The 24,246-nt window shown below is 42.1% G+C and overlaps 2 protein-coding genes and 1 non-coding gene across 3 annotated transcripts; 2 read left to right on the top strand and 1 right to left on the bottom strand.

Moving 5' to 3' along the window:
• Nucleotides 1-16,372: 16,372 nt before the first annotated feature.
• On the bottom strand, nt 16,373-16,480 carry LOC130938324 (small nucleolar RNA R71). The gene has a single exon (XR_009069494.1). It is a non-coding gene; the product is annotated as a small nucleolar RNA R71 (small nucleolar RNA).
• A 4,746-nt stretch (nt 16,481-21,226) lies between these two features.
• LOC130934074 (uncharacterized) lies at nt 21,227-22,300 on the top strand. Its single transcript, XM_057863664.1, has 2 exons — nt 21,227-21,647; nt 21,741-22,300. Exons 1-2 carry the CDS (start codon nt 21,227-21,229, stop codon nt 22,298-22,300), a joined length of 981 nt encoding a protein of 326 aa, XP_057719647.1.
• A 43-nt stretch (nt 22,301-22,343) lies between these two features.
• On the top strand, nt 22,344-23,315 carry LOC130934073 (uncharacterized). The gene has a single exon (XM_057863663.1). It carries the CDS (start codon nt 22,344-22,346, stop codon nt 23,313-23,315), a length of 972 nt encoding a protein of 323 aa, XP_057719646.1.
• The last annotated feature ends 931 nt before the right edge of the window (nt 23,316-24,246 follow it).

Genomic DNA, 24,246 nt, shown 5'->3' with positions numbered 1-24,246 from the left:
TTGGTATGATTTTTGGTTCAGTTGTTAACTTGTTCTTTCCATTCCACGATGGTGTGATTGTTTATTTCTATTCTTGATAAATATTTTTATCATAGATGGAACAAAATATCCTCATTACCTGGTAGATATAGTTATCTGAATCTTCATCTCTTTAGTTTTATTCAATGGCTTTTCATGAGTGTATATTTAATTTGACTATCCTGCATGATTTGATCTAAAATCATGATGTTCTTTTCATGAGGGTATATTTAGTGTTTGAACTTTAATGTTGATTGACTTATTAAACTTGTGTCGCATATTCATTACTCAATTGTACTACATCATCAAAAAGCATTTTTTTCTCTATTCTAACATGTTTATTTCTTTTGCTAGGAGAAGGACATGATGTGAAGAAAATATTTTCCATAGAAATATGAGATGGGATGGGTCTCATATAAACTTTAGTTATCTAAATGTAATATTTTGATGTGTTCTATATTTTTTTTAAGAGACTTTACTCGTTATCACATGTAAAGGATAAATTAAACCCTATTTTAATTTATGTTATTTGAACTAAGCATATCTAGCTTATAATGTAAATTTTATGATTTAGATTTCTTGAATTTCACATTCTTATATTTATTTTGTGATTAAAATAATTTTCAGACGTGATTACGGTTTAAAAAATAAATTTTATAAAACAAAGTAGGCTATGGTCACAGTTTTAAAGAGGGTTGATGCCAGGGCATCTTGGCCAGTTTCACTAGCCTTTTCTTTAAATATTTTAGGTAGTTTCATGCATTTTCTTACGTAATAAGTAAGTTTTTGGGTGAATATGCACTTACATCTTGATTCAAGCAAACATTGTGAACTTTACATGATTTCATGAGAATAATGCATGAATTGAATGCCAATTTAGATGATGCAGGATCTCATAATCTAGAACAAAGCTTCGATGCACCTTGTTTGTTTGATTTCAGGCCAAATGAAGCATAGAAAAGTCACATTAGTAGCCATGTTAGTACCACTAACGTGGTCACTAACGTGGAAAGGGAGCAAGCTTGCAACGTTAGTGGTAAAGTTAACACCACTAACGTCTTCGAAGGCCATCTTAACCCACGTTAGTTGCACTAACGTAGGGACTAACGTGGAAGAAAGAAGAAGCTCCAACGTTAGTGGCAAAGTTAACACCACTAACGTTGCAAAGGCCACAAACAACCACGTTAAGAGACACATTAACGCCATTAACGTGAGCTCTAACGTGGAGCAAAAAGGTTCTCCAACATTAGTGACACTAACTTTGTCACTAACGTTGGATCAGGCCAAGTTTACCCACGTTAGTGGCCACATTAATGCCACTAACGTAGGAGGTAACGTGGAGCAAGGAGTATAAGAAGCCAACATTAGTGACACTAACTTTGTCACTAATGAGCAGATAATTTATACGCTTTTTGGCATTGTTTTTAGGTAACTTTTAAAAAGTTTTAGTTACTTTTTAGTATATTTTTATTAGTTTTTATGCAAATTTCACATTTCTAGACTTTAATATGAGTTTGTGTGTTTTTTTTTGTGATTTCAGGTATTTTCTGGCTGAAATTGAGTGACCTGAGCAAAAGTTTGATTCAGAGGCTGAGAAAGGACTGCAGATGCTGTTGGATTCTGACCCTCCTGAACTCGAAGTGGATTTTCTGGAGCTAAAGAAGCCCAATTGGCGTGATCTCAATTGCGTTGGAAAGTAGACATCTTGGACTTTCCAGCAATGTATAATAGTCTATACTTTGCCCGAGATTTGATGGCCCAAACTGGCGTCCAAACGCCCCCCAGAGACTCTTTTCTGGCATAAAACGCTGGAACTGGCACCAAAGCTGGAGTTAAACGCCTAAACTGGCACCCAAGCTGGCGTTTAACTCCAAGGATGGCCTATGCATGTGAAAGCTTCAAATCTCAACCAAAGCACATACCAAGTGGGCCCTGGAAGTGGATTTCTGCACTATCTACACTTAGTTACTTATTTTCTGTAAACCCTAGTAACTAGTTTAGTATAAATAGCACTTTTTACTATTGCATTAGGAGCTTTTTGATCACTTTAGATCATTTTGCATGTTTAGGGGAGGCTGGCCATTCGGCCATGCCTTGACCTTCTTTTCTTATGTATTTTCCAACGGTGGAGTTTCTACACCTCAGAGATTAAGGTGAGGAGCTCTGCTGTTCTTCATGAATTAATGCAAGTACTATTGTTTCTCTTTCAATTCACGCCTACTTCTTCTCCAAGATATACTCTTGCACTCAATTCAGTTAAGTCAGAATGAACGGGTGACCCGTGACAATCACCCATTATCTTCGTTACTCGCTTAGCCAAGATCCGCGTGCCTAACAACCACAAGCGGTCTACATGATGTTCAACGTAGTCATTGGACGACAGCCGGAGTATATTCTCTTAGGTCTCTGATCCGCGATTTGCATCGTCTCTACTGACAACAGAGCATCCGAATTTGAGATTAGAACCTTCGTGGTATAGGCTAGAAACAATTGACAGCATTCCTAAGATCCGGAAAGTCTAAACCTTGTCCATGGTATTCTGAGTAGGATCTAGGACGGGATGACAGTAACGAGCTTCAAACTCGTGACTGTTAGCCGCAGTAACAGTGTGCAAAAGGATCAAGGGATCTTATTCCTACACAAGTGAGAACCGACAGATGATTAGCCCTGCGGTAGCTGTGCCTGGTATTTTTCATTCGAGACGAGAAATCTGACAGTTGATTAGCCGTGCAGAAACTGTAGCTGGACCATTTTCACTGAGAGGATCATACAGCTTGCCATGGAAGGGAGCACGCATGATTGGATGAAGACAATAGGAAAGCAGAGGTTCAGAAGCAACAAAGCATCTCTAAACGCTTATATGAAATTCCCACCAATGAATTACATAAGTATCTCTATATTATTTTCCATTTTATTTATCTTTTAATTATCAAAACCTCAAAACCATTTGAATCCGCTTTACTGAGAATTACAAGATGACCCTAGCTTGCTTCAAGCCGACAATCTCTGTGGGATCGACCCTTACTTGCGTAAGGCTTTATTACTTGGACGACCCAGTGCACTTGCTGGTTAGTTGTGCAGAGTTGTGAAAAGTGTGATTGCAATTCCGTGCACTAAGTTTTTGGCGCCGTTGCCGGAGATTGTTTGAGTTTGTCAAACTGACGGTTCATCTTGTTGCTTAGATTGGGTAATTTTATTTTATGTTTATGCTTTTTGTTTTTATTTTCGAAAAATACAAAAAAATTTAATAAAATCATAAAAACCAAAAAAATTATTTTGTGTTTTTTGTTTGAGTCTGGTGTCAATTGCATGTTTTTAATTTTCCTAAGTTTTCGAAAAAAATATGCATTGTGTTCTTCTGTGATCTTTAAGTTGTTCTTGATGATTCCTTTTGTTCAATCTCATGATTCTCTTGTTTTGTGTTTTATGTTGTTTTTCATATGTATTTTCGAATTCATAGTGTCTAAACATTCAAAATTTCTAGGTTTCATGTCTTGCATGTCTTTCTTTTCTTAAAAATTTTGAAAAATATGTCCATGATGTTCATCATGATCTTCAATGTGTTCTTGGTTTTCATCTTGACATTCAAAGTGTCCTTGCATGCATTACTTGTTTTGATCTTGCATTTTTATGTTTTATTTCATTTTGTTGTTTTTCTCTCTCTTCATTAAAAATTCAATATATATATATATATATATATATATATATATATTTCAAGTAAATAATACAGAGAAATGAAGGTTTAGAACATAAGGCAAAAGAATCACAGAGAAAAAAGGGCTCACTAGCGTTAAAACGTCAGTAAAGAGGCAATTTGGGCGTTAAACGCCAGAATGGCTATCATTCTGGGCGTTTAATGCCAGTAAAGGTACCATTCTGGGCGTTTAGAAAAACGCCCAGTAAAGAAGGATTTCTGGCGTTTAACGCCAGCCAGGGTATCTGGCTAGGCATTAAACGCCCAAAGAGGCAGCCACAGAGGTGTTAAATGCTAGAATGGATATCATTCTGGGTGTTTAACGCCAGGATGACACAAAGGAGGTAATTTCATTTCCAATTCAAATTTTTTCTAATTTTTTAATTCATAATTTTAAAATCTTATTGTTCATACCCTGACCGGGGTCCTCCAACTCGGCAAATTCGTAAGAGGTCCGACCTTGTCCTAAAAGCTCGGACCTAAAGGTCGGACCTCGGACAAAGAGCAAGGAAGGCCCATCAAAAGGAACGCAGCCCAAACCTAAAGGCCGAAAAGGCCTAGAAAAGGCGGTTCCACAAAGATAGAGATAAAACTCCCAAAGATAAGATAAGATAAGAATATCTTATCCGGGGAAGATCACTGCCAACTACTATAAATACACTGGAGCACCCAGGTATGGCATTCATTCCAAATCTACACATATCTGCTTGGACCCATGCTAACTTAAGCATCGGAGTGTCATTGCAGGTACAACCACCAACCGTTCTGCATATCAAGCTCGGGTCACTGAACCCCCCTACCTCGGGCCTTTCCAGACGACCGAGCTGCACGTTTCAGGCAAACCCTCAGAACATTGGCGCCGTTGCCGGGGACCTGGAAGTCATCCCTCTACCATGGCGGACAAACCTCTCAACGATGAGCGCGCTGCTTCTGAACAAGAGGACGAAATTGACACCGGAGAACGACCGGATAGCCCTCTATCACCACGTACTGCAGGAGGAAACAAACAGAATCGCCCAAAAACATCACCCCCAAACAAGGATCCACAAAATTCCGAAAAAGAGAAGAGCTCAGAAATTCTAGAAGCAGTCCGGGCACAACAAGACCGACTAAAACAACTCGAAGAGGACATAAAGAAACAGAAAGAAACTGAACAAGATCTGAGAAGGGAGACTCGAAAGCGCAGAGAATTAGAAGAAAAACTGCGGAGAATAGAGGCCAACCTGAAAGACCGGACGGAACGCGGCACCACCACCGAAGACAACCATGATCCCTTCACGCAAGAGATCATGAAGGAGAAGGTACCGCGAAACTTCAAACCACCCGATATGGACCTCTACGACGGCACCACCGATCCAAGTCATCACCTCAGCAACTTCAGAAGCAGAATGTACCTAGTCGACGCCTCCGACGCGACTCGGTGCAAAGCCTTCCCCACCACTCTCACCAAGTCAGCCATGAAGTGGTTCGACAACCTGCCACCAAGATCAATCACCAGCTTCGAAGACCTAACCAAAAAATTCCTAACAAGATTCTCTATTCAAAAGGACAAGACAAAACATGCCCCCAGTCTACTCGGGATCAAACAAGGTGACCAAGAAACTCTCCGAAAATACATGGAGCGATTCAACAAAGCTTGCCTGGACATACAACACTTGCCCACCGAAGCAGCCATCATGGGACTAGCAAACGGCCTAAAAGAGGGACCGTTTAGCCAATCCCTATCCAACGATACCCGACCTCCCTATACGAGGTGCAGGAGCGAGCAGAAAAATATATCAACATGGAGGAAACCTCACAGCTAAGAGACTCTTCTAGGAAGGAATCACCTACCCACTCCGAGATCGGGATCGAGAACAGAAAAAGAAAGAAGAACCCAACTCGGACAAACCACGGAAGTACCACAGCTACACCCCCCTCCGAGTCTCCCTGGTAGACGTCTACAGAGAAGTATGCCACACCGAAAAGATCCCACCACCTCGACCGCTAAAACATAAGAAAGCAGGGAGAGATCGGTCCGAATACTGTGAATATCACAAGCTCTACGGTCATTCTACTAACGACTGCTACGACCTAAAAAATGTTATAGAAAAGCTAGCCAGAGAGGGAAAACTCGACAGATACATAGCAGAAAAAGGAGAAGAGACCAGGAAGAGAAGGCGGGGAGACAACGAAGATCGGGCCGAACAAACCCCACGAACCCCTGAAAGACATGTTCACATGATAAATGGAGGTTTTGCAGGCGGAGGAATATCCAAATCCTCACGAAAAAGACACCTCAAAGAAGTCTATCACGTCCGAGAAGACAGTCCCCTGCCCGAATTACCTACTATTTCATTCACCCGAGAAGATGCTCAAGGGATAACTCCCGGACACGACGATCCAATGGTAATCACCGTTATCCTAGCAAACGCCAACTTGCATCGAACCCTGATTGACCAGGGAAGCTCAGCAGATATCCTGTTCAAAACGGCCTTCGACAAACTCGGACTTGAAGAAAAAGAACTAAAGGCCTACCCCACCGACCTATTTGGTCTAGGGGATACTCCGATCCATCCCTTAGGATACATCTCGCTACACACTACCTTTGGAAGAGGCGAGCAATCTAAAACATTAAGCGTAGACTACATTATAGTCAACGTCACTTCAGCATACAATGCCCTCATTGGGCGACCAACCCTAAACAGACTGGCAGCTATAGTCTCGACCCCACACCTCTGTATGAAGTTCCCTACCACAAAGGGAATCGCTACTCTAAAAGGCGACCAAAAACTAGCGCGACGATGCTACAACGAAAGCCTGAACCTAAAAGGGAAAGAGGTCAACACAATAGAACTCGGACGAGTTCAATCCCGAGAAGACCTCCGGCCACAGCCAGAAGGAGAAACCGAAAAAGTCCAGATTGGAAACACACCTGAAAAAACAACAAGCATAGGAGCAAAGCTCGAAACGAGCCTAAAAGAGGAACTCATAACCCTCTTAAGGGAGAATTCCGACCTCTTCGCCTGGAAAGCCTCCGACATGCCGGGCATAAGTCCCGACCTGATGTGCCATAAGCTATCGATTTACCCGGGATCCCGGCCTGTCCAACAAAGACGCCGGAAGCTCGGACCCGAGCGCATGCAAGCAATAGAAGAACAAGTACAGGCACTGCTAGATGCAGGGTTCATTAGGGAAGTAAAATACCCCCTATGGCTCGCAAACGTGGTCCTGGTAAAAAAGCCCAACGGAAAATGGAGGATGTGCGTCGATTACACAGATCTCAACAAAGCTTGCCCCAAAGACCCATATCCACTACCAAACATCGACACATTAGTAGACGCAGCCTCAGGCTATAGATATCTCTCCTTCATGGACGCATACTCGGGATACAATCAAATCCCAATGTACGGACCCGACCAAGAAAAGACCTCGTTCATAACCCCAAGGGCAAACTACTGCTACGTAGTAATGCCCTTCGGGCTAAAGAACGTAGGAGCAACCTACCAGAGGCTAATGAACAAAGTGTTCTCAGAGCACATCGGACTACAGCTGGAGGTGTACGTCGACGACATGCTGGTAAAAACACAAGAAGACAGAAACTTGCTGACCGACCTCGCCAGTGTTTTCGGCACCCTCAGAAGGCACAACATGAGGCTTAACCCGACAAAGTGCACCTTCGCCGCAGAAGCCGGAAAGTTCTTAGGCTTCATGCTGACTCAAAGGGGCATCGAAGCAAACCCGGACAAATGCCAAGCGATACTCAATATGAGGAGCCCGACGTGTGTCAAGGAAGTACAACAACTGAATGGAAGGCTAGCCGCACTATCAAGATTCTTGGCAGGATCAGCAATAAAGTCACTACCTCTCTACTCACTCCTAAAGAAAGGGAAACCCTTCTCATGGACCCCGGAGTGCGAAAAAGCCTTTCAAGACTTCAAGGAATTCCTCGGGCAGCCACCAATCCTAACCCGACCTCTAAAGGGAGAAGAACTCGTACTATACCTCTCGGTCGGACATCGGGCAGTCGCTTCAGCGTTAATACGAGAAAATGACCAAGGACAACACCCCATATACTTTGTAAGCAAGGCACTACAAGGGGCCGAATTAAACTATCAGAAGATAGAAAAATTCGCCTACGCCCTAGTGTTCACAGCCCGGAGGCTCCGTCCCTACTTTCAAGCCCATACCATCAAAGTCCGGACAAACCAACCAATGAGACACATCCTCCAAAAAACAGACCTGGCAGGACGAATACTGCAATGGGCGGTGGAACTGTCCGAGTTCGACCTCCACTATGAAACCCGGACTGCCATAAAATCCCAGTATTTAGCCGACTTCATCGCAAAATACACTGAGACCCCTGGAACCCCACTCTCGTGGAACCTGTACGTCGACGGGTCCTCAAACAAAGCAGGAAGCGGAGCCGGGGTTATACTCGAAAGCGACCAAGGAACACGGATAGAACTATCCCTAAAATTCGAGTTCCAGGCTTCGAACAACCAAGCCGAATACGAGGCCCTACTAGCAGGTCTAAAGCTAGCCGGAGAGGTCGGAGCCCAAAAAATCACGATCTTCAGCGACTCCCAGGTCGTCACATCACAAGTAAATGGAAGCTACCAGGCCAAAGACCCCACTATGAAAAATACCTGGACCAAACACAGGCACAACTACGCCACTTTTCAGAGATACAGATTCAGCACATACCTCGGGAACAAAACGCCCGGGCAGACGCCCTCTCAAAGCTTGCCAGTACCAAGCCCGGAGGCAACAACAGAAGTCTCCTCCAGGAAACCTTACAATCTCCCTCCGTGCTAAGAGAGGAAGAAGCACTAAATATATCCAACCAACAGCAAGGATGGATGACCCCCATACTCAACTACCTAAAGTCGGGAACTCTCCCCGCCGAAAGAAAGGAAGCTAGAAGACTCATAAAAGACGCCCAGAATTATACACTAATTCACGACATATTATACAGAAGAGGATTCTCAAACCCCCTCCTTAGATGTGTCCCGACCTCAGAAACAAAGAGCGTCCTCGAAGAAGTCCACGGAGGCATGTGTGGGAACCACCTCGGAGCTCGAGCATTATCCAAGAAAGTAGTCCGAGCCGGATTCTACTGGCCGACTTTGCAAAGAGACGCAACAGAATTTGTAAAAATATGCCCCCCTGCCAAAAATACGCCAATTTTCACAAAGCACCACCCGAAGACCTTATCAGCGTCACCGCACCATGGCCCTTCGCCAAATGGGGACTTGACCTACTCGGCCCGTTCCCTCAAGGACCGGGGCAAGTCAAATACCTCATGGTGGGGGTCGACTACTTCACAAAGTGGATCGAAGCTGAACCCTTAGCCACCATCACGGCTCAGAAAAGCCGCAAATTTCTATACAAAAATATCGTCACGAGATTCGGAGCCCCCTACTCCATCACCACAGACAATGGAACACAGTTCACAGACATAAGTTTTCAAAACTTGGAGGCCGAGCTAAAAATCAAACAGCAATTCACCTCAGTCGAGCACCCACAAGCCAACGGACAAGCGGAGGCCGCAAATAAAGTCATCTTGGCCGGGTTAAAACGAAGACTCCAAGAGGCCAAAGGGGCATGGGCCGAGGAGCTCCCCCAGGTGCTATGGGCATATCGGACAACCCCACACTCTACAACGGGAGAATCACCATTCCGACTAGCTTACGGGATGGAGGCAATGATTCCTATCGAAATAGATGAAGGGTCACCCCGAGTCATCTTCTACAACGAAGAAGGTAACCCACAGGCACAAAGGGAAGAACTCGATCTCCTCCCCGAGGTCCGAGAAAAAGCCCGGATCCGAGAAGAAGCCTTAAAACGGCGAACGGCCCTCAGATACAATCAGAAAGTAATAAAACGAAGCTTCTCAATTCACGACCTAATTCTGATCCGAAATGACATCGGAACACAAAAGTCGGGAGAAGGGAAGCTAGCTGCAAATTGGAAGGGACCCTACAAGGTAACAGAAGTCTTAGGAACAGGCTATTACAAAATATCCGACCTAGAAGGCAATGAGTTGCCCAGGGCCTGGCACGCCTGTAATCTAAGACGATACTACAGCTAGAAAAACTTGACCCGAGGTGTACTCTTTTTCCCTACAAGGGTTTTTTAATGAGACACCCGGACAAGAAAAGCACCCGACCTAGCCAAGGGTAAACACTCTGTAAATATTCTTTCCTTTTAATACTAATCAAATTTTTCTCTGTTCCTTCTCCTTTTTTCTCCCTCATCATGAAACAAATCCTGAAAAGTACCCCGCCAAGGCGCATTAATTTATGCTCGGCAAAACGCAAAAAATCATTGCCAAGAGACCACACAAGGTCGGCAAAGATGAAGCGACGAGGTTCAAATTAATGTGAGAAGTTATAAAGCAACTCTGAAAAGGCTCAAAAAGCCAAAATAAAAGAGGTTACAAAAATAACTTAAAAGGCCGACCAACAACAAAGTCGGATCCAACAAAGGGAAATACTCGACCGCCCCCCCCCCCCCCCCGAGGTCCGAGAAAAAGCCCGGGTCCGAGAAAAAGCCCGGATCCGAGAAGAAGCCTTAACACGGCGAAAACAAAGATTTCGAAAACGCTTACTAAAAGGTTGCTATACAAAAACAACTAAAAAGTACAAGCGAAGAAACGAAATCAAAGAGAAGTGTAAAACAAAGTTTCAAAAAGCGCTAGCTAAAAGGTTGTTATCCAAAAACAACTAAAAAGCATAAAGCGGAACTAAAAGTCAAAACGCAAACAAACACCACATAATAAGCTAAAAAGTTACTACAAGTAGCTAATAGCAAAAAGGTGTTCAAAGCATTTAACAGGAACCATCCAAAAAAAGAGCCCACAGGCCGGGCAAAAAACCAAAGACAAAAGGATTACAGGGAATCAAGATCCTTTCTGGACTCCACGTCGGTAGAAGGCTGCGGAGGAAGAACCATAGAAATCGGGACAGCCTTAACAGCACCGTCATCTCGGTTTGAAACCTCCACACCAGATTCCTCCTCGGCCAAAGATAAAGTCGGGTTCGCAACCGGAACTTTGGGGTCAGACACCGGAACCTCATCCTTGTTGGGAGCAGGAACAATCTTTCCCTCCACGACAACATTATCCGTACTGAATAAACTCAGATCCAGGTCAGGAGCAAGAACCCGGACTTGAGCTTTCAAATTTTCAAACATAGCATCCATACCCTTAGCCACGTGTCCTTCTAACTCGTAAAAATCATCCTGAGCGGATTGCAACCTCTCCTTTGTCTCCACAAGCTCGGCATATGTTCGAGTATAACTCTCCTTCGCCGCCTTCGCCATCTCCTCAGATGCATTCGCTGCCGCCACAGCCGCGGTAGCTTTAGCTTTCTCCTTCTCCAAAGATGCCTCCAGCTCAGAAATCCTAGCAGCCTTCAGTTCACTAATCCTCTCGAACTCAGACTGAGCCTTCTCAAGTCGGGAACTGGTCGCACCGATGGGGGATTTCTTGAACTCCCGGGCAATAGCGGCATGAAGACTAGCCATCCGGACACAGCTCCGCGCCATATACTGAAAATGGTGCTCCATAGACACATCATCAGTAGAAATAAAAGTCTGAGGGAGAATATGCTGTTCAACCCAACCAAGAGCATCAAAATCCTTATCATTAAAACCCGCAAGCTCTTGAGAGGTCTTCTGCTTCTTGGGAGGAGGACCCGAGGACGAAGGAGGGGAAGAGTGACCGGGTCCAGAGGTCGGAGGATCCTGATTTATAGGTCGAAACTGGGGAGTCGGAATAGTCTTCGACCGAGTAGTGACACCCACAGTAGTCTTCTTCGGAGAAGATCGGGCAGAAGCCTCCCCAGCCTCGATATTTCGAGCAGCCACGGACTTCTTCATCCGACGAAGATACTTCATGGAATCCGCCTGAGAAGACATCTCTGCAAAAATAAAAGAAAAGGATCACCAAGACAGAAATTCCACCAAAACAAAAACAAGCAAAGCCAAAATACCAAAAGGATAATCTCGGAAGGGTCGGGAACTACCTAACTCGGAACGGAGAAGGCTTGGATCCCCCAACATTTTCTTCGTGTCCAAGTGAGGTGCCCGACCCCATAAACTGCTTACCACACCCACAAAAGCCTGCTCCACCTCATCTAGACTCTCAAAGGTATACTTAGTAGACACTACTTTCTCCTGCCAACAAAGAGGAAAAGAAGGCTCCCCACTCTCATCTAAAAAGAAAGGTCGGACATCTCCAGTAGCCCGGACCTTGAAATAGAAGTTCTTAAAATCATGAAAGGACTCATCATACAGGGTGCAAAACTTCCTTCCCTGGTTAGCCCTAAAAGAAACCCAAGATACCTTCCCTCCACCCGACCCTGGCTTTGTCAACACAAACAAGTAGGAAAAAAGAGAAATAGAGGGAGCAACGCCCAAGAACTGACACAAAAGTTGAAACAGCTTTAAAAACGCCCAAGAATTTGGATGGAGCTGCGTAGGAGCAAGATTACAAGACCACAACACCTCAGACTCCAGATCGGTAAAAGGAAGTCGGACGCCCAGCTTAGAGAAAAAACAATCATAAGCATAAAAGAAAAGCTTTTCGGAACTATCTAGGGGCGGGAAGCATACTCTCTCCTCGGAATCTGGGGCAACTAGTTCATAATCCCTCTCAGACTCTCTATTTTCACATATGCTACAATGCCTACGGAACCTAACTAAGTACTCAGAATTGACCACGGTAGGAACTCTTAGAGGAAGAGGGTCTACCCAATCAAGACCACATGGAATTTTAGTCGACATCGCTTGAAGAACCTTTCGAGACATAAAAATTCTTACCTACAAAGAAGAATACAACAGCAGACAAAAAATCACATAAAGAAGACAACGAAAACCCATTCAGCAAAGCAAGAAGAAAAGTAGGGCAACACAGAACAAAAACACCAGGGAACAAAAAAGAGCCCCCCCCATATAAAAACAACAGCAATGGCGGCACCTCTTTTGGGGCAACCCAGGCATAAAGAAAAAAGAAATAAACAAGAGCCACACAAAAAACAGAAGCATATGATCACAAGAAAAGAGAAACATGGGAACAAACCTGGAAGAAGAAACGAAGACGAAAAGCTCCGAAGCAAGGAGAACGAAACAACGGCATAGAGGAAACCCCGAAAAGACACACAGAAAGATTCTGGAAAGCAGAACAAAGAGAAAGAAGAAGAGGCGCTCGTAAAAGCATAAGAAAAACAAACGCAGAAAGGAGGAAAGGAGCAAATAAATAAAGCCTTCACAGAGCCCGAACGGAAATCGAGGAAAAACGGTAAAATGCAATAAATGCAGGAAACGGCCATTTTTGAATTTTGAAAAACAGACTACTATGCCCGAGCACGACCTCCCAAAAAGGACGAACTCGGGCAGGGGCACTGTTCATACCCTGACCGGGGTCCTCCAACTCGGCAAATTCGTAAGAGGTCCGACCTTGTCCTAAAAGCTCGGACCTAAAGGTCGGACCTCGGACAAAGAGCAAGGAAGGCCCATCAAAAGGAACGCAGCCCAAACCTAAAGGCCAAAAAGGCCTAGAAAAGGCGGTTCCACAAAGATAGAGATAAAACTTCCAAAGATAAGATAAGATAAGAATATCTTATCCGGGGAAGATCACTGCCAACTACTATAAATACACTGGAGCACCCAGGTATGGCATTCATTCCAAATCTACACATATCTGCTTGGACCCATGCTAACTTAAGCATCGGAGTGTCATTGCAGGTACAACCACCAACCGTTCTGCATATCAAGCTCGGGTCACTGAACCCCCCTACCTCGGGCCTTTCCAGACGACCGAGCTGCACGTTTCAGGCAAACCCTCGGAACACTTATCTTTCCACATTTTCAAATGTCCTTGCTAACAATTAATGTTTTGATTAAAAAAATTGCAAGTTTGTTACTTTCTTGTTAAGAATGGTTCAATCTTTGAATTTTAGAATCATATCTTTTAGTTTCTTGTTAGTCAAGTCATCAAGTTTAAAAATCAAATCTTTTTCAATCATATCTTTTCAATCATATATTTTTAAAATCATATCTTTTTAAATCAAATCTTTTTCAATCATATCTTTTTAAATTTTGATTTCAAAATCTTTTTTTCTAACATCTTATCTTTTCAAAATTATTTTCAAATCTTTTTCAACTAATTACTATTTCTTATCTTTTTCAAAACCACCTAATCACTTCTCCACTTCCAATTTTCAAAAATCACTAACCACTTTTTCAAAAAAAAAATTTAATTAACTAATTGTTTTAGTTTTAATTTTCGAATACTCTCTCTCTCTCTCTCTCTCTCTCATCTCTTTCTATTTATTTGTTAACACTTCTCTTCTACTTATAATTCTAACCCTTGATAAACCCCAATTTTGTGGTTTATATTGTGTAGAATTTAGGGGGTTTTGTCAATATTTTTCACACTTATTCACAAGAATTACATGGTTTTGTGTTCTCTTCCTAATATTGCTTCATGATGAAAAACATGCTTTTTTTGCCTTAAAATTGCTATATTTGATCCTTTTCTATTACCATTCGATGCTGTGACGTGTTTGTTGAGTGATTTCAAAATTTATAGGGCAAGAATGGCCTAGAAGAGAGAAAAGAAGCATGCATAAGAGGAAGGAACGTGAAGATTTGGATTTTGGAAACTTCCACACCGGTGCGAGTGCATACACGGCACGCACGCACTCATGGCGCGTACGCATGACAAGCTGCACGTGACCTCATTAAAGGAAATCGTGCCTAGCGATTTCTGAGGCTCAAGAGGCCCAAATTCAAGCTAGTTCTGCATGGAAAAGGACCCAAGGATGCTAGGGGGAAAGGGGGGATCATTCATTCACACTAAGACACAAAAATTTTAGCTAGTTTTTGGTTTTTGTTCTTCTAGAGAGAGAAACCCTTGTTCCTCTCTAGATCTAGCTTTGATTTAATCCTCCCTTGTTGAATTCTGAATTGGATCTTGTTAATTACTAGTTTCAATTGCTTAATTTGAATTTCTTAGTATAATTTTGTTTAGATCTTGTCTTAGTTTTATGTATTCTTGCCAATTGTCATTTTATACCCATTCCATGAATCTTGTGAATCTTAAATTGTTAATGTTACATTGATGATTTTCATGATTAATTGTGTGTTTGAGTGATTGTATGTTGATAATTGTTAGTGGGTACTTGTTAATTTCAATTTAATTGCAATTTGAATATATCTTTTAGTAATGCTCACCATGTGTTTGATGAAATGTTTTACTTGATTATGGGGTAGTTCTCTTTACTTTTGGCCTAGGCTAAGGGAATTGGATAAACTTGAGTCATTGGGTCTAATGGATTTGATGATTTGGGAGCCCTTAGTGGTCAATTTGATAACCATTGACACTAGTCTACTACTAAGTCAATTAGTAGTTAGGTTGGACCTTATGGGTTGACATTGACTAAACCATTTATTATACTTCAAGTATAGAAGTAGACTTAATGAGTTTGGTTCCTCATAATTGTCAAGAGATGGTTATTGGATAAGGATAGTGACCCCAATTCCCATGTCTAGCCAAGAGTTGCTTTTATCATTTGTATTTGAAAACCCAAAAAAAATCCCAATTGCTTTGTCTTAGTATAGTTATTTGTTTGGTTTTAGAGTAGAATTATATTGGATGTTATCTTATTAGTTTGGAATTGCTCACTTCTTACTTTAGTTATTTGAATTAGCTTCTTGCATTTCAAGATTACTTGCTTGTTAAGATTCCTAGTTTAATTTCTTGCTCATGACTTGCAACCCCGGAATTCTAACCAATGTTGATGCACATGTTTGCCCATTCCTTGTGAGACGACCCGAGGTTTAAATACTTTGGTTACTTTTATTGGGGTTGAACTTGTGACAACAAATTCCTTTGAAATTTGATTCACAGATTATTTGTCGGTTGAGGGCTATACTTGCAACGCAAAAATCTTGTGAATTTCCTTACCGACGGTATCCGTGCCATCAACCTTCTCTCTCCCTTTGTGTTCGAATTCTTCTTATTCTTTATCTACCTCATTCCTTTATTCTTCTTTCTTTTGACACATCAAGGAATCTCTATACTGTGACATAGAGGATTCCACTACTCCCTTTTGTTCTCTTCTTTTTCATATGAGCAGAAACAGGCATAAAAATATTCGTGTTGAAGCTGATCCTGAACCTGAAAGGACTCTGAAGAAGAAGCTAAGAGAAGATAAAGCACAACACTCCGGAGAGGACCTTATAGAGAATTTCAAAAAAGAAGTAGACATGGCAGCTGAACCCAACAACAATGCTAGAGATGCAAGGAAGATGCTTGGTGACTATACTGCACCAACTTCCAACTTCTATGGAAGAAGCATCTCAATTCCTGACATTGGAGCAAACAATTTTGAGCTTAAGCCCCAATTAGTTTCTCTATAGCAGGCGAATTGCAAGTTTCATGGACTTCCATCGGAAGATCCTCATTAGTTCTTAGCTGAATTCTTGCAGATTTGTGATACTGTCAAGACCAATGGGGTTGATCTCGAGGTCTACATACTTATGCTTTTCCCCTTTGCTGTAAGAGATAGAGCTAGGATATGGTTGGACTCACAACCTAGAGAAAGCCTGAACTCTTGGTACAAGTTGGTCAATGCTTTCTTGACCAAATTCTTTCCACCTCAAAAGATGAGCAAGCTTAGAGTGGAAGTCCAAACCTTCAAACAAACTGAAGGTGAATCCCTCTATAAAGCTTGGGAAAGATATAAGCAATTAACCAAAAAGTGTCCTCCTAACATGCTTCCAAAATGGAACATCATATGCATATTCTATGATGGTCTGTCTGAATTATCTAAGATGTCATTGGACCATTCTGCTGGTAGATCTCTTCATCTGAAAACCCCTGCAGAAGCCCAGGAACTCATTGAGATGGTTGCAAATAACCAGTTCATGTACACTTCTGAAAGAAATCCTGTGAATAATGGGATGACTCAGAAGAAAGGAGTTCTTGAGATTGATACTCTGAATGCCATATTGGCTCAGAACAAAATATTGACTCAGCAAGTCAATGTGATTTCTCAGAATCTGACTGGATTGCAAGCTGCATCCAGTAGTGCTAAAGAAGCCTCCTCTGAAGGAGAAGCTTATGACCCTGAAAATCCTACAATGGAAGAGGTAAATTACATGGGAGAATCCTATGGAAACACCTATAATCATTCATGGAAGAATCATCCAAATTTCTCATGGAAGGATCAACAGAAGCCTCAACAAGGCTTTAACAATAATAATGGTGGAAGAAATAGGTTTGGCAATAGCAAACCTTTTCCATCATCTTCTCAGCAACAGATAGAGAATTCTGAGCAGAGCCTCTCTGGCTTAGCAAACATAGTCTCTGATCTATCTAAGACCACTCTCAGTTTCATGAATGAAACAAGGTCTTCCATCAGAAATTTGGAGGCACAAGTGGGTCAGCTGAGTAAAAGAGTTACTGAAACTCCTCCTAGTACACTCCCAAGCAATACAGAAGAGAATCCCAAAAGAGAGTGCAAGGCTATAACTATAACCAAAATGGCTGAACCTAGAGAGAGTGAAAAGGCAGTGATTCCCAGTGAGGAAGACCTCAAGGGACGTCCACTGACCAATAAGAAGTTCTCTATTGAGGAACCAAAGGAATCTGAGGCTCATACTGAGACCATAGAAATTCCACTGAACTTACTATTGTCATTCATGAGCTCTAATGAATATTCTTCCTCTGAAGAGGACGAAGACACTGTTGAAGAGCAATTTGCTCAGTATCTAGGAGCAATCATGAAGCTGAATACCAAGTTATTTGGTAATGAGACTTGGGAGGGCGAACCTCTATTGCTCATCAATGAACTGAATACATGGATTCAGCAGACATTGCCTCAAAAGAAACTGGATCCCGAAAAGTTCTTAATACCTTGCACCATAGGCACCATGACCATTGACAAGGCTCTGTGTGACCTGGGGTCAGGTATCAACCTCATGCCACTCTCTATAATGGAGAAACTAGGGATCTTTGAGGTACAAGCTGTAAGAATCTCACTAGAGATGGCAGACAAATCAATGAAATAGGCTTATAGACTTGTAGAGGATGTCTAAGTGAAGATTGAAGGCCTTTACGTCCTTGCTGACTTCATAATCCTAGACACTGGGAAGGACGAGGATGAATCCATCATTATTAGAAGACCCTTCCTAGCCACAGCAAGGGCTGTGATTGATGTGGACAGAAGAGAGTTAGTCCTTCAATTGAATGAGGACTACCTTGTGTTTAAGACTCAAGAATCTTCTTCTGTAAACATGGAAAAGAAGTAGGAAAAGCTTCTCTCAATATAGAGTCAGACAGAGCCCCCACACTCAACTTCTAAGTTTGGTGTTGGGAGGCCACAACCATGCTCTGAGCATCTGTGAAGCTCTGTAAGAGTTTTCTGTCAAGCTATTGACATTAAAAAAGCGCTTATTGGGAGGCAACTCAATTTGATTTATCTATATTAATTACTTTTTTTATTTTATTCTCCATTGTTGGTATATGTTTTCTTTAGGTTGATGATCATGTAAGTCACAAAAATAGCTGCAGAATTAAAGCGGAATCAAAAATAGCATTAAAAATAGCACACCTGGAGGATGAGCTTACTAGCATTTAAACGCCAGTAAGGATAGCAGAATGGCCATTTAACACCCAGTCTGGCAGCATTCTGGGCGTTAAACGCCCAGTCTGGCAGCATTCTGGGCGTTAAATGCCAGAACTGGCAGCCAAACTGGTGTTTAACGCCAGAAAGGGGCATCAGCCTAGCGTTTAACGCTAGAAATGCCACACAGAGGGTGTGTAAATGCCAGAAGGGTGCAAGGATGAGAAATCCTTGACACCTCAGGATCTGTGGACCCCACAGGATCCCTACCTACCCCAACTCACTCTCATTCCTCTTTACACCTTTCCATAACACTCTTCAAACACCATTCACCTATAAATCCTACCCTCTTCCCAAAATAAACCCCACCTACCTCACCATTCAAATTCAAAACCATTTCCCTCCGAAACCCACCCCTTCTCACACGGATTCCCTATCTCCCTTACCCTATAAATAACCCTCTACACTTCTTCATTTTCACACATCACCAACACTTCCTACCCCCTTGGCCGAACCCTTCACACACCTCTATTTCCTCCATTTCTTCTTCTTCTCCTTCTTTCTTTCTTCTTTTGCTCGAGGATGAGCTTCAAACTCGCGACTGTTGGGCACAGTGACAGTGTGCAAAAGGATCAAGGGATCATATTCCGACATAAGTGAAAATCGACAGATGATTAGCCCTGCGGTAGCTGTGCCTGGTATTTTTCATCCGAGACGAGAAATCTGACAGTTGATTAGCTGTGCAGAAACCGTAGCTGGACCATTTTCACTGAGAGGATCAAACAGCTAGCCATGGAAGAGAGCACGCATGATTGGATGAAGACAATAGAAAAGCAGAGGTTCAAAAGCAACAAAGCATCTCCAAACGCTTATCTGAAATTCCCACCAATGAATTACATAAGTATCTCTATATTATTTTCCATTTTATTTATCTTTTAATTATCAAAACCTCATAACTATTTGAATCTACCTGACTAAGATTTACAAGATGACCATAGCTTGCTTCAAGCCGACAATCTCTGTGGGATCGACCCTTACTCGCGTAAGGTTTTATTACTTGGATGACCCAGTACACCTACTGGTTAGTTGTACGGAGTTGTGAAAAGTGTGATTGTAATTCCGTGCACCAGTCACTAATGTTGGAGATGGCCAGTATGCCCATGTTAGTGGCCATGTTAATGCCATTAACGTGAGCACTAACGTGGAAGGGAAGGAGTTTTGTAACGTCAGTGACAAAGTTAGTGTCAGTAACATCTTCGTGTCATGGCATGCCTACGTTGATGGCTACGTTAGTATCACTAACGTGGACCATTAACATGGGAGAAAAGCAAGGTTGTAGCATTATTGGCGATGTTAGCACCAATAACGCTATCGAAGGTTAGGAAAGGCTACATTAGTGGTCACGTTAGTGCCATTAACGTTAGAGTTAATATAGCTAAAAGGGGTTGGGACGTTAGTGACAAAGTTAGTGTCACTAACATCTTCGAGCCAGAATTTATACTTAACGTTAACACCACTAACGCCTTGACTAAATGCAAAACATGCCTGACTCAACTTCTTTCTACAAGCAAAGCTAAGTCCACTGAAGACTGTAGCTGCTTCAACTAAAGATCAAAGGCCCATATCCAAGACTTGCAGAGCTGATAGAAGATCAGAGGAGTAGTATATATAGGAGTAGTTTTGAACTAAAAGGGGATTGAAGTTGGGATCTGGAGGATCCAAGAAATTGTAAACACTCTGTATATTTACTTTCTCTGCAAATTTACAATGCACTCTTCATTTATGCTTTCCATTTCCAGAGTTATGAACAACTAAACCCATTTTCATTGGGTTAGGGAGCTCTGTTGTAATTTGATGGATCAATTGTAGTTTTCATTCTTCTTCCTCTTTCTTTTCAATTGATTTTACTAGAAAGCTTTCGATCTTCATCCAATTGGTTAGTCATCTTGGAAAAGAGGCTCTCCATAATTGGATCTCCTCGGAACCTTGGAAGAGGAATAAATAGATCATGCTAGAAATGCTTTCTGGTATTTACTTCCAGTATTAGCTATTTTCTTTTATTATTCTCTTTTGTTTATTTCCTTAGTTATTTACATTCCTGTTCAACTAATCCACTAACTGTTTGATAAATTGCGTCACTCACACTAATAGTAATCTTAACAAGAGTGATTTCTTCACTTTTCTCTTGCTTGTGTGATCTACTGATTGTATGACAGGTAGAAGAAGAGGAGCTTCAACCTCCTTTGAATCTGAACCTAAGAGGACCTTCCTTAGATTAAGGAGGGAAGCAAGAGGGAGGAAGGTTGTTGGTGCAGAGGAAGAAGACGATAACTTAGAGATAGACATGGAGGAGAATATGGAGAACTACCATGAAGAGGAGACACATAACCATGCCAGAAATGGTGCAGCAAACCATGCTGGGCAGGAGAGAAGAGTTCTAGGCTCTTACATTAATTCAAATCCCGGAAAATATGGAAGTAACATCCAAAAACCAACCATACATGCCAATAACTTTGAATTGAAACCTCAACTCATTATCCTTGTTCAGAATAGTTGCTCATTTGGAGGAGGCACCCAAGAAGACCCTAATCAACACTTAACCACTTTCCTAAGAATATGTGATACTGTGAAGTCAAATGGTGTTCATCCCGACACTTATAGATTGCTCTTGTTCCCCTTCTCTCTTAGGGACAAAGCATCTAAATGGCTAGAATCCTTTCCAAGGGAGAGTCTGACGACTTGGGAAAATATGGTGAGCAAGTTCTTAGCGATATTCTATCCTCCTCAAATAGTCAATAGATTAAGGGCTGAGGTCTAAACATTCAGGCAACAAGATGGTGAAACTCTCTATGAAGCATGGGAGAGATACAAAGACTTGACAAGAAGGTGCCCACCAGACATGTTCAATGAATGGGCGCAGCTACATATTTTCTATGAAGGCTTGTCCTATGAATCAAAGAAGGCATTGGATCATTCTTCAGGGGGATCTCTAAACAAGAAGAAGACAATTGAAGAAGCCATAGACATCATAGAAACTATGGCCAACAATGAGTTTTTCTATGCATCTGATAGGAGCAACAACCGAGGAGTAATGGAGCTAAGTCATATGGGTGCATTGCTAGCTCAAAACAAGATGATTACTAAGCAATTGGCTGCCCTTACCAAGCATATGGAAAGGAATCAAGTTGCAGCAGTCACCACCTCACCACCAGCTCAAGAAAGAGTGAATACAGAGGAAGGAGGTGACTGGGAACAAGCAAATTATGTTGGAAACTCATCCAGACAGTCCTACGATCTATACTCCAAGACTTACAATCCTGGTTAGAAGAACCACCCAAATTTTGGGTGGGGAAACCAGCAAGACCAAGGCCAAGATCAGAGGCATCGCAACCCCAACCAAAACAACAATGCAGCCTATCAACATTCAACTCAAAGGCCATATCAACACCCACCCAACAACTCTTCCCAACATCCATATCAGACCCAAAATGGCCATTCTCAACCCTCTAACCTCAACTCACCATCGTCATCTGAAGATAGGCTCTTCAGGATTGAGACTCTGCTTGAAGACATATGCAAGGAAGTTCAGGACAGTAGAGCGTTCTGGGAGGAAGTGCGATCCAACATGCAAAATCAGGATGCAGCTATCAAGAAGCTTGAGACACAGATTAGCTACCTATTCAGGCAAGTTCCAAACCACAGCCTTTGTAACAACACTAATGCAAACCCAAAGGAGGAATGTAAGGCTATCACACTTAGGAGTGGAAGAGAATTGAAGGAGACATCAAAGGAAACACAAGAGAAGAAAACGGATGAAAATAAAGAAAGACAAAAGGAAGCACGAGCTCCTGCTCCCAACTCACATCAAGAAGAAGAAGTATTGAAGCCATATATTCCAAAAGCTCCGTACCCTCAACGATTGAAAAAGAGTGGAAATGATAGCCAATTCTCACGATTCTTGGAAGTTTTTTAAGAGACTACAGATTAACATACCCTTTGTTGAGGCAATAGAGCAGATGCCGCTCTATGCTATGTTCTTAAAGGAATTGATGACCAAGAAGAGAAGTTGGAAGAATGATGAGACTGTTGTGCTAACTGAGGAATGTAGTGCTGTCATTCAATACAAGCTACCCCAGAAATTGAAGGACCCTGGGAGCTTCCAAATCCCCTGTATCATAGGAGAAATCACAGTGGAAAAAGCCTTATGTGCTTTGGGAGCCAGCATAAATCTGATGTCCTTAGTAACGATAATAAGAATGAGGATTGAGGAGGCTAAACCAACAAGAATGGCCCTTCAATTGGCAAACCGATCATTCAAGTTTCCCCAAGGAGTAGTGGAAGACTTGTTAGTAAAGGTGGGATATTTCATCTTCCCATCAGACTTTGTAGTGTTGGATATGGAGGAAGAAGCCAAAGCCTCAATTATTTTGGGAAGGCCATTCTTAGCTACTACCGGAGCCATCATAGATGTCCAAAAGGGTGAACTTACCCTTAGGTTACATGATGAAAAAATGGTATTCAATGTGTTTAAAGCCTTGAGCTACCCACGGGAATCACTAGGAGAATGCATGAGGTTGGATTCAGTGGAAGTCTTAGTACAAGTGACCCATGAGGAGGAAGAAATTGAGGAAATATTAGGAGAGGACCCCACATCAAACGAAGAGGCTGCAGCAGTCGAAGTTCTTATCCAGCGCACATCAGAAGAGAAGAATGAAGAAAAAGAAGCACCTAAGCTTAAACTGAAATCGTTACCATCCACCCTTAAATATGCATACTTGGGAAACAATGAAAGTTACCCAGTGATCATAAATTCATCTCTTAGCAAAGAACAGGAGGAAGAATTAATCAAAGTGTTGCAAACACATAAAGATGACATTGAATGGACCCTTGCTGACTTAAAGGGAATCAGTTCATCCATATACATGCATAAGATATTGTTGGAAGATGATGCCAAACCCTCCATTCAACCCCAAAGGAGGCTGAATTAAGTCATGAAAGAGGTGGTGCAGAAGGAAGTCATGAAGCTATGGCAGGGAGGGGTAATTTACCCAATTTCGGATAGCCCATGGGTGAGCTCCGTTTAAGTGGCTCCCAAGAAAGAAGGCATCACTGTAGTGCCCAATGAAAGGAAGAGCTCATCCCTACAAGAACTGTCACTGGATGGAGAATGTGTATTAATTAGAGAAAGCTCAATGAAGCCACTAGAAAAAGTCATTTTCCACTTCCCTTCATGGACCAAATGCTGGAAAGACTTGCTGGGCATGCTTACTACTGCTTCTTGGATGGCTACTCTGGCTACAACCAGATAGTAGTTAATCTAAGGGATCAAGAGAAAACATCTTTTACTTTGTGGGTGAAACCATGTTGATGGTGAGTGTGATATTGATTATGTATAATGATGGTTGATTAGAAATGGTATTATTGGAAATTGGGACAAGGGATGATGTATGACATGTTAATTTGTTTGGATTTTAGCCATTTGATTGAGATGGGCTAAAATGGTTGTATGGTGGTTGTGAATTTGATGAAAATGTTAACGTATGAGTTGAGGAGGCTTGAGGATGATTTTGGTATATTTTGATTGATTTCAAAAAGGGATGAAATTGGTAAGTTTTGGTTGATTTTGAAAAGGGACGAAGATGGCTTGTTTTGAAAATAGCACTTTGTGGTTTGTATGAAAATGTGGTTTTTGGGCATACTTTAACAGAGCATAACTTGGACTCCGGATCCTCGTTTTGTGCCAAACTTGTTTAGAAATGAAATTGGATCTAGGATGTTCATCAGTTCGAAGAACGGGAAAAAATGATTTAAAATGAAGAAGTTATGTCCGTTGGAAGGTTGGGGGTTTAATTTGTGAATTTTGCAGCTTTTAACTTAGAAAAAGTTTTTAGCAGAATACCCCCATGCGTAGGCGTGCCT

This window comes from Arachis stenosperma, chromosome 6 (assembly GCF_014773155.1).
Source record: "Arachis stenosperma cultivar V10309 chromosome 6, arast.V10309.gnm1.PFL2, whole genome shotgun sequence".
Taxonomy (NCBI): Eukaryota; Viridiplantae; Streptophyta; class Magnoliopsida; order Fabales; family Fabaceae; genus Arachis; species Arachis stenosperma.
The sequence above is the reverse complement of the archived record's forward strand: the minus strand, read 5'-3'. Positions and strand labels throughout refer to the sequence as shown.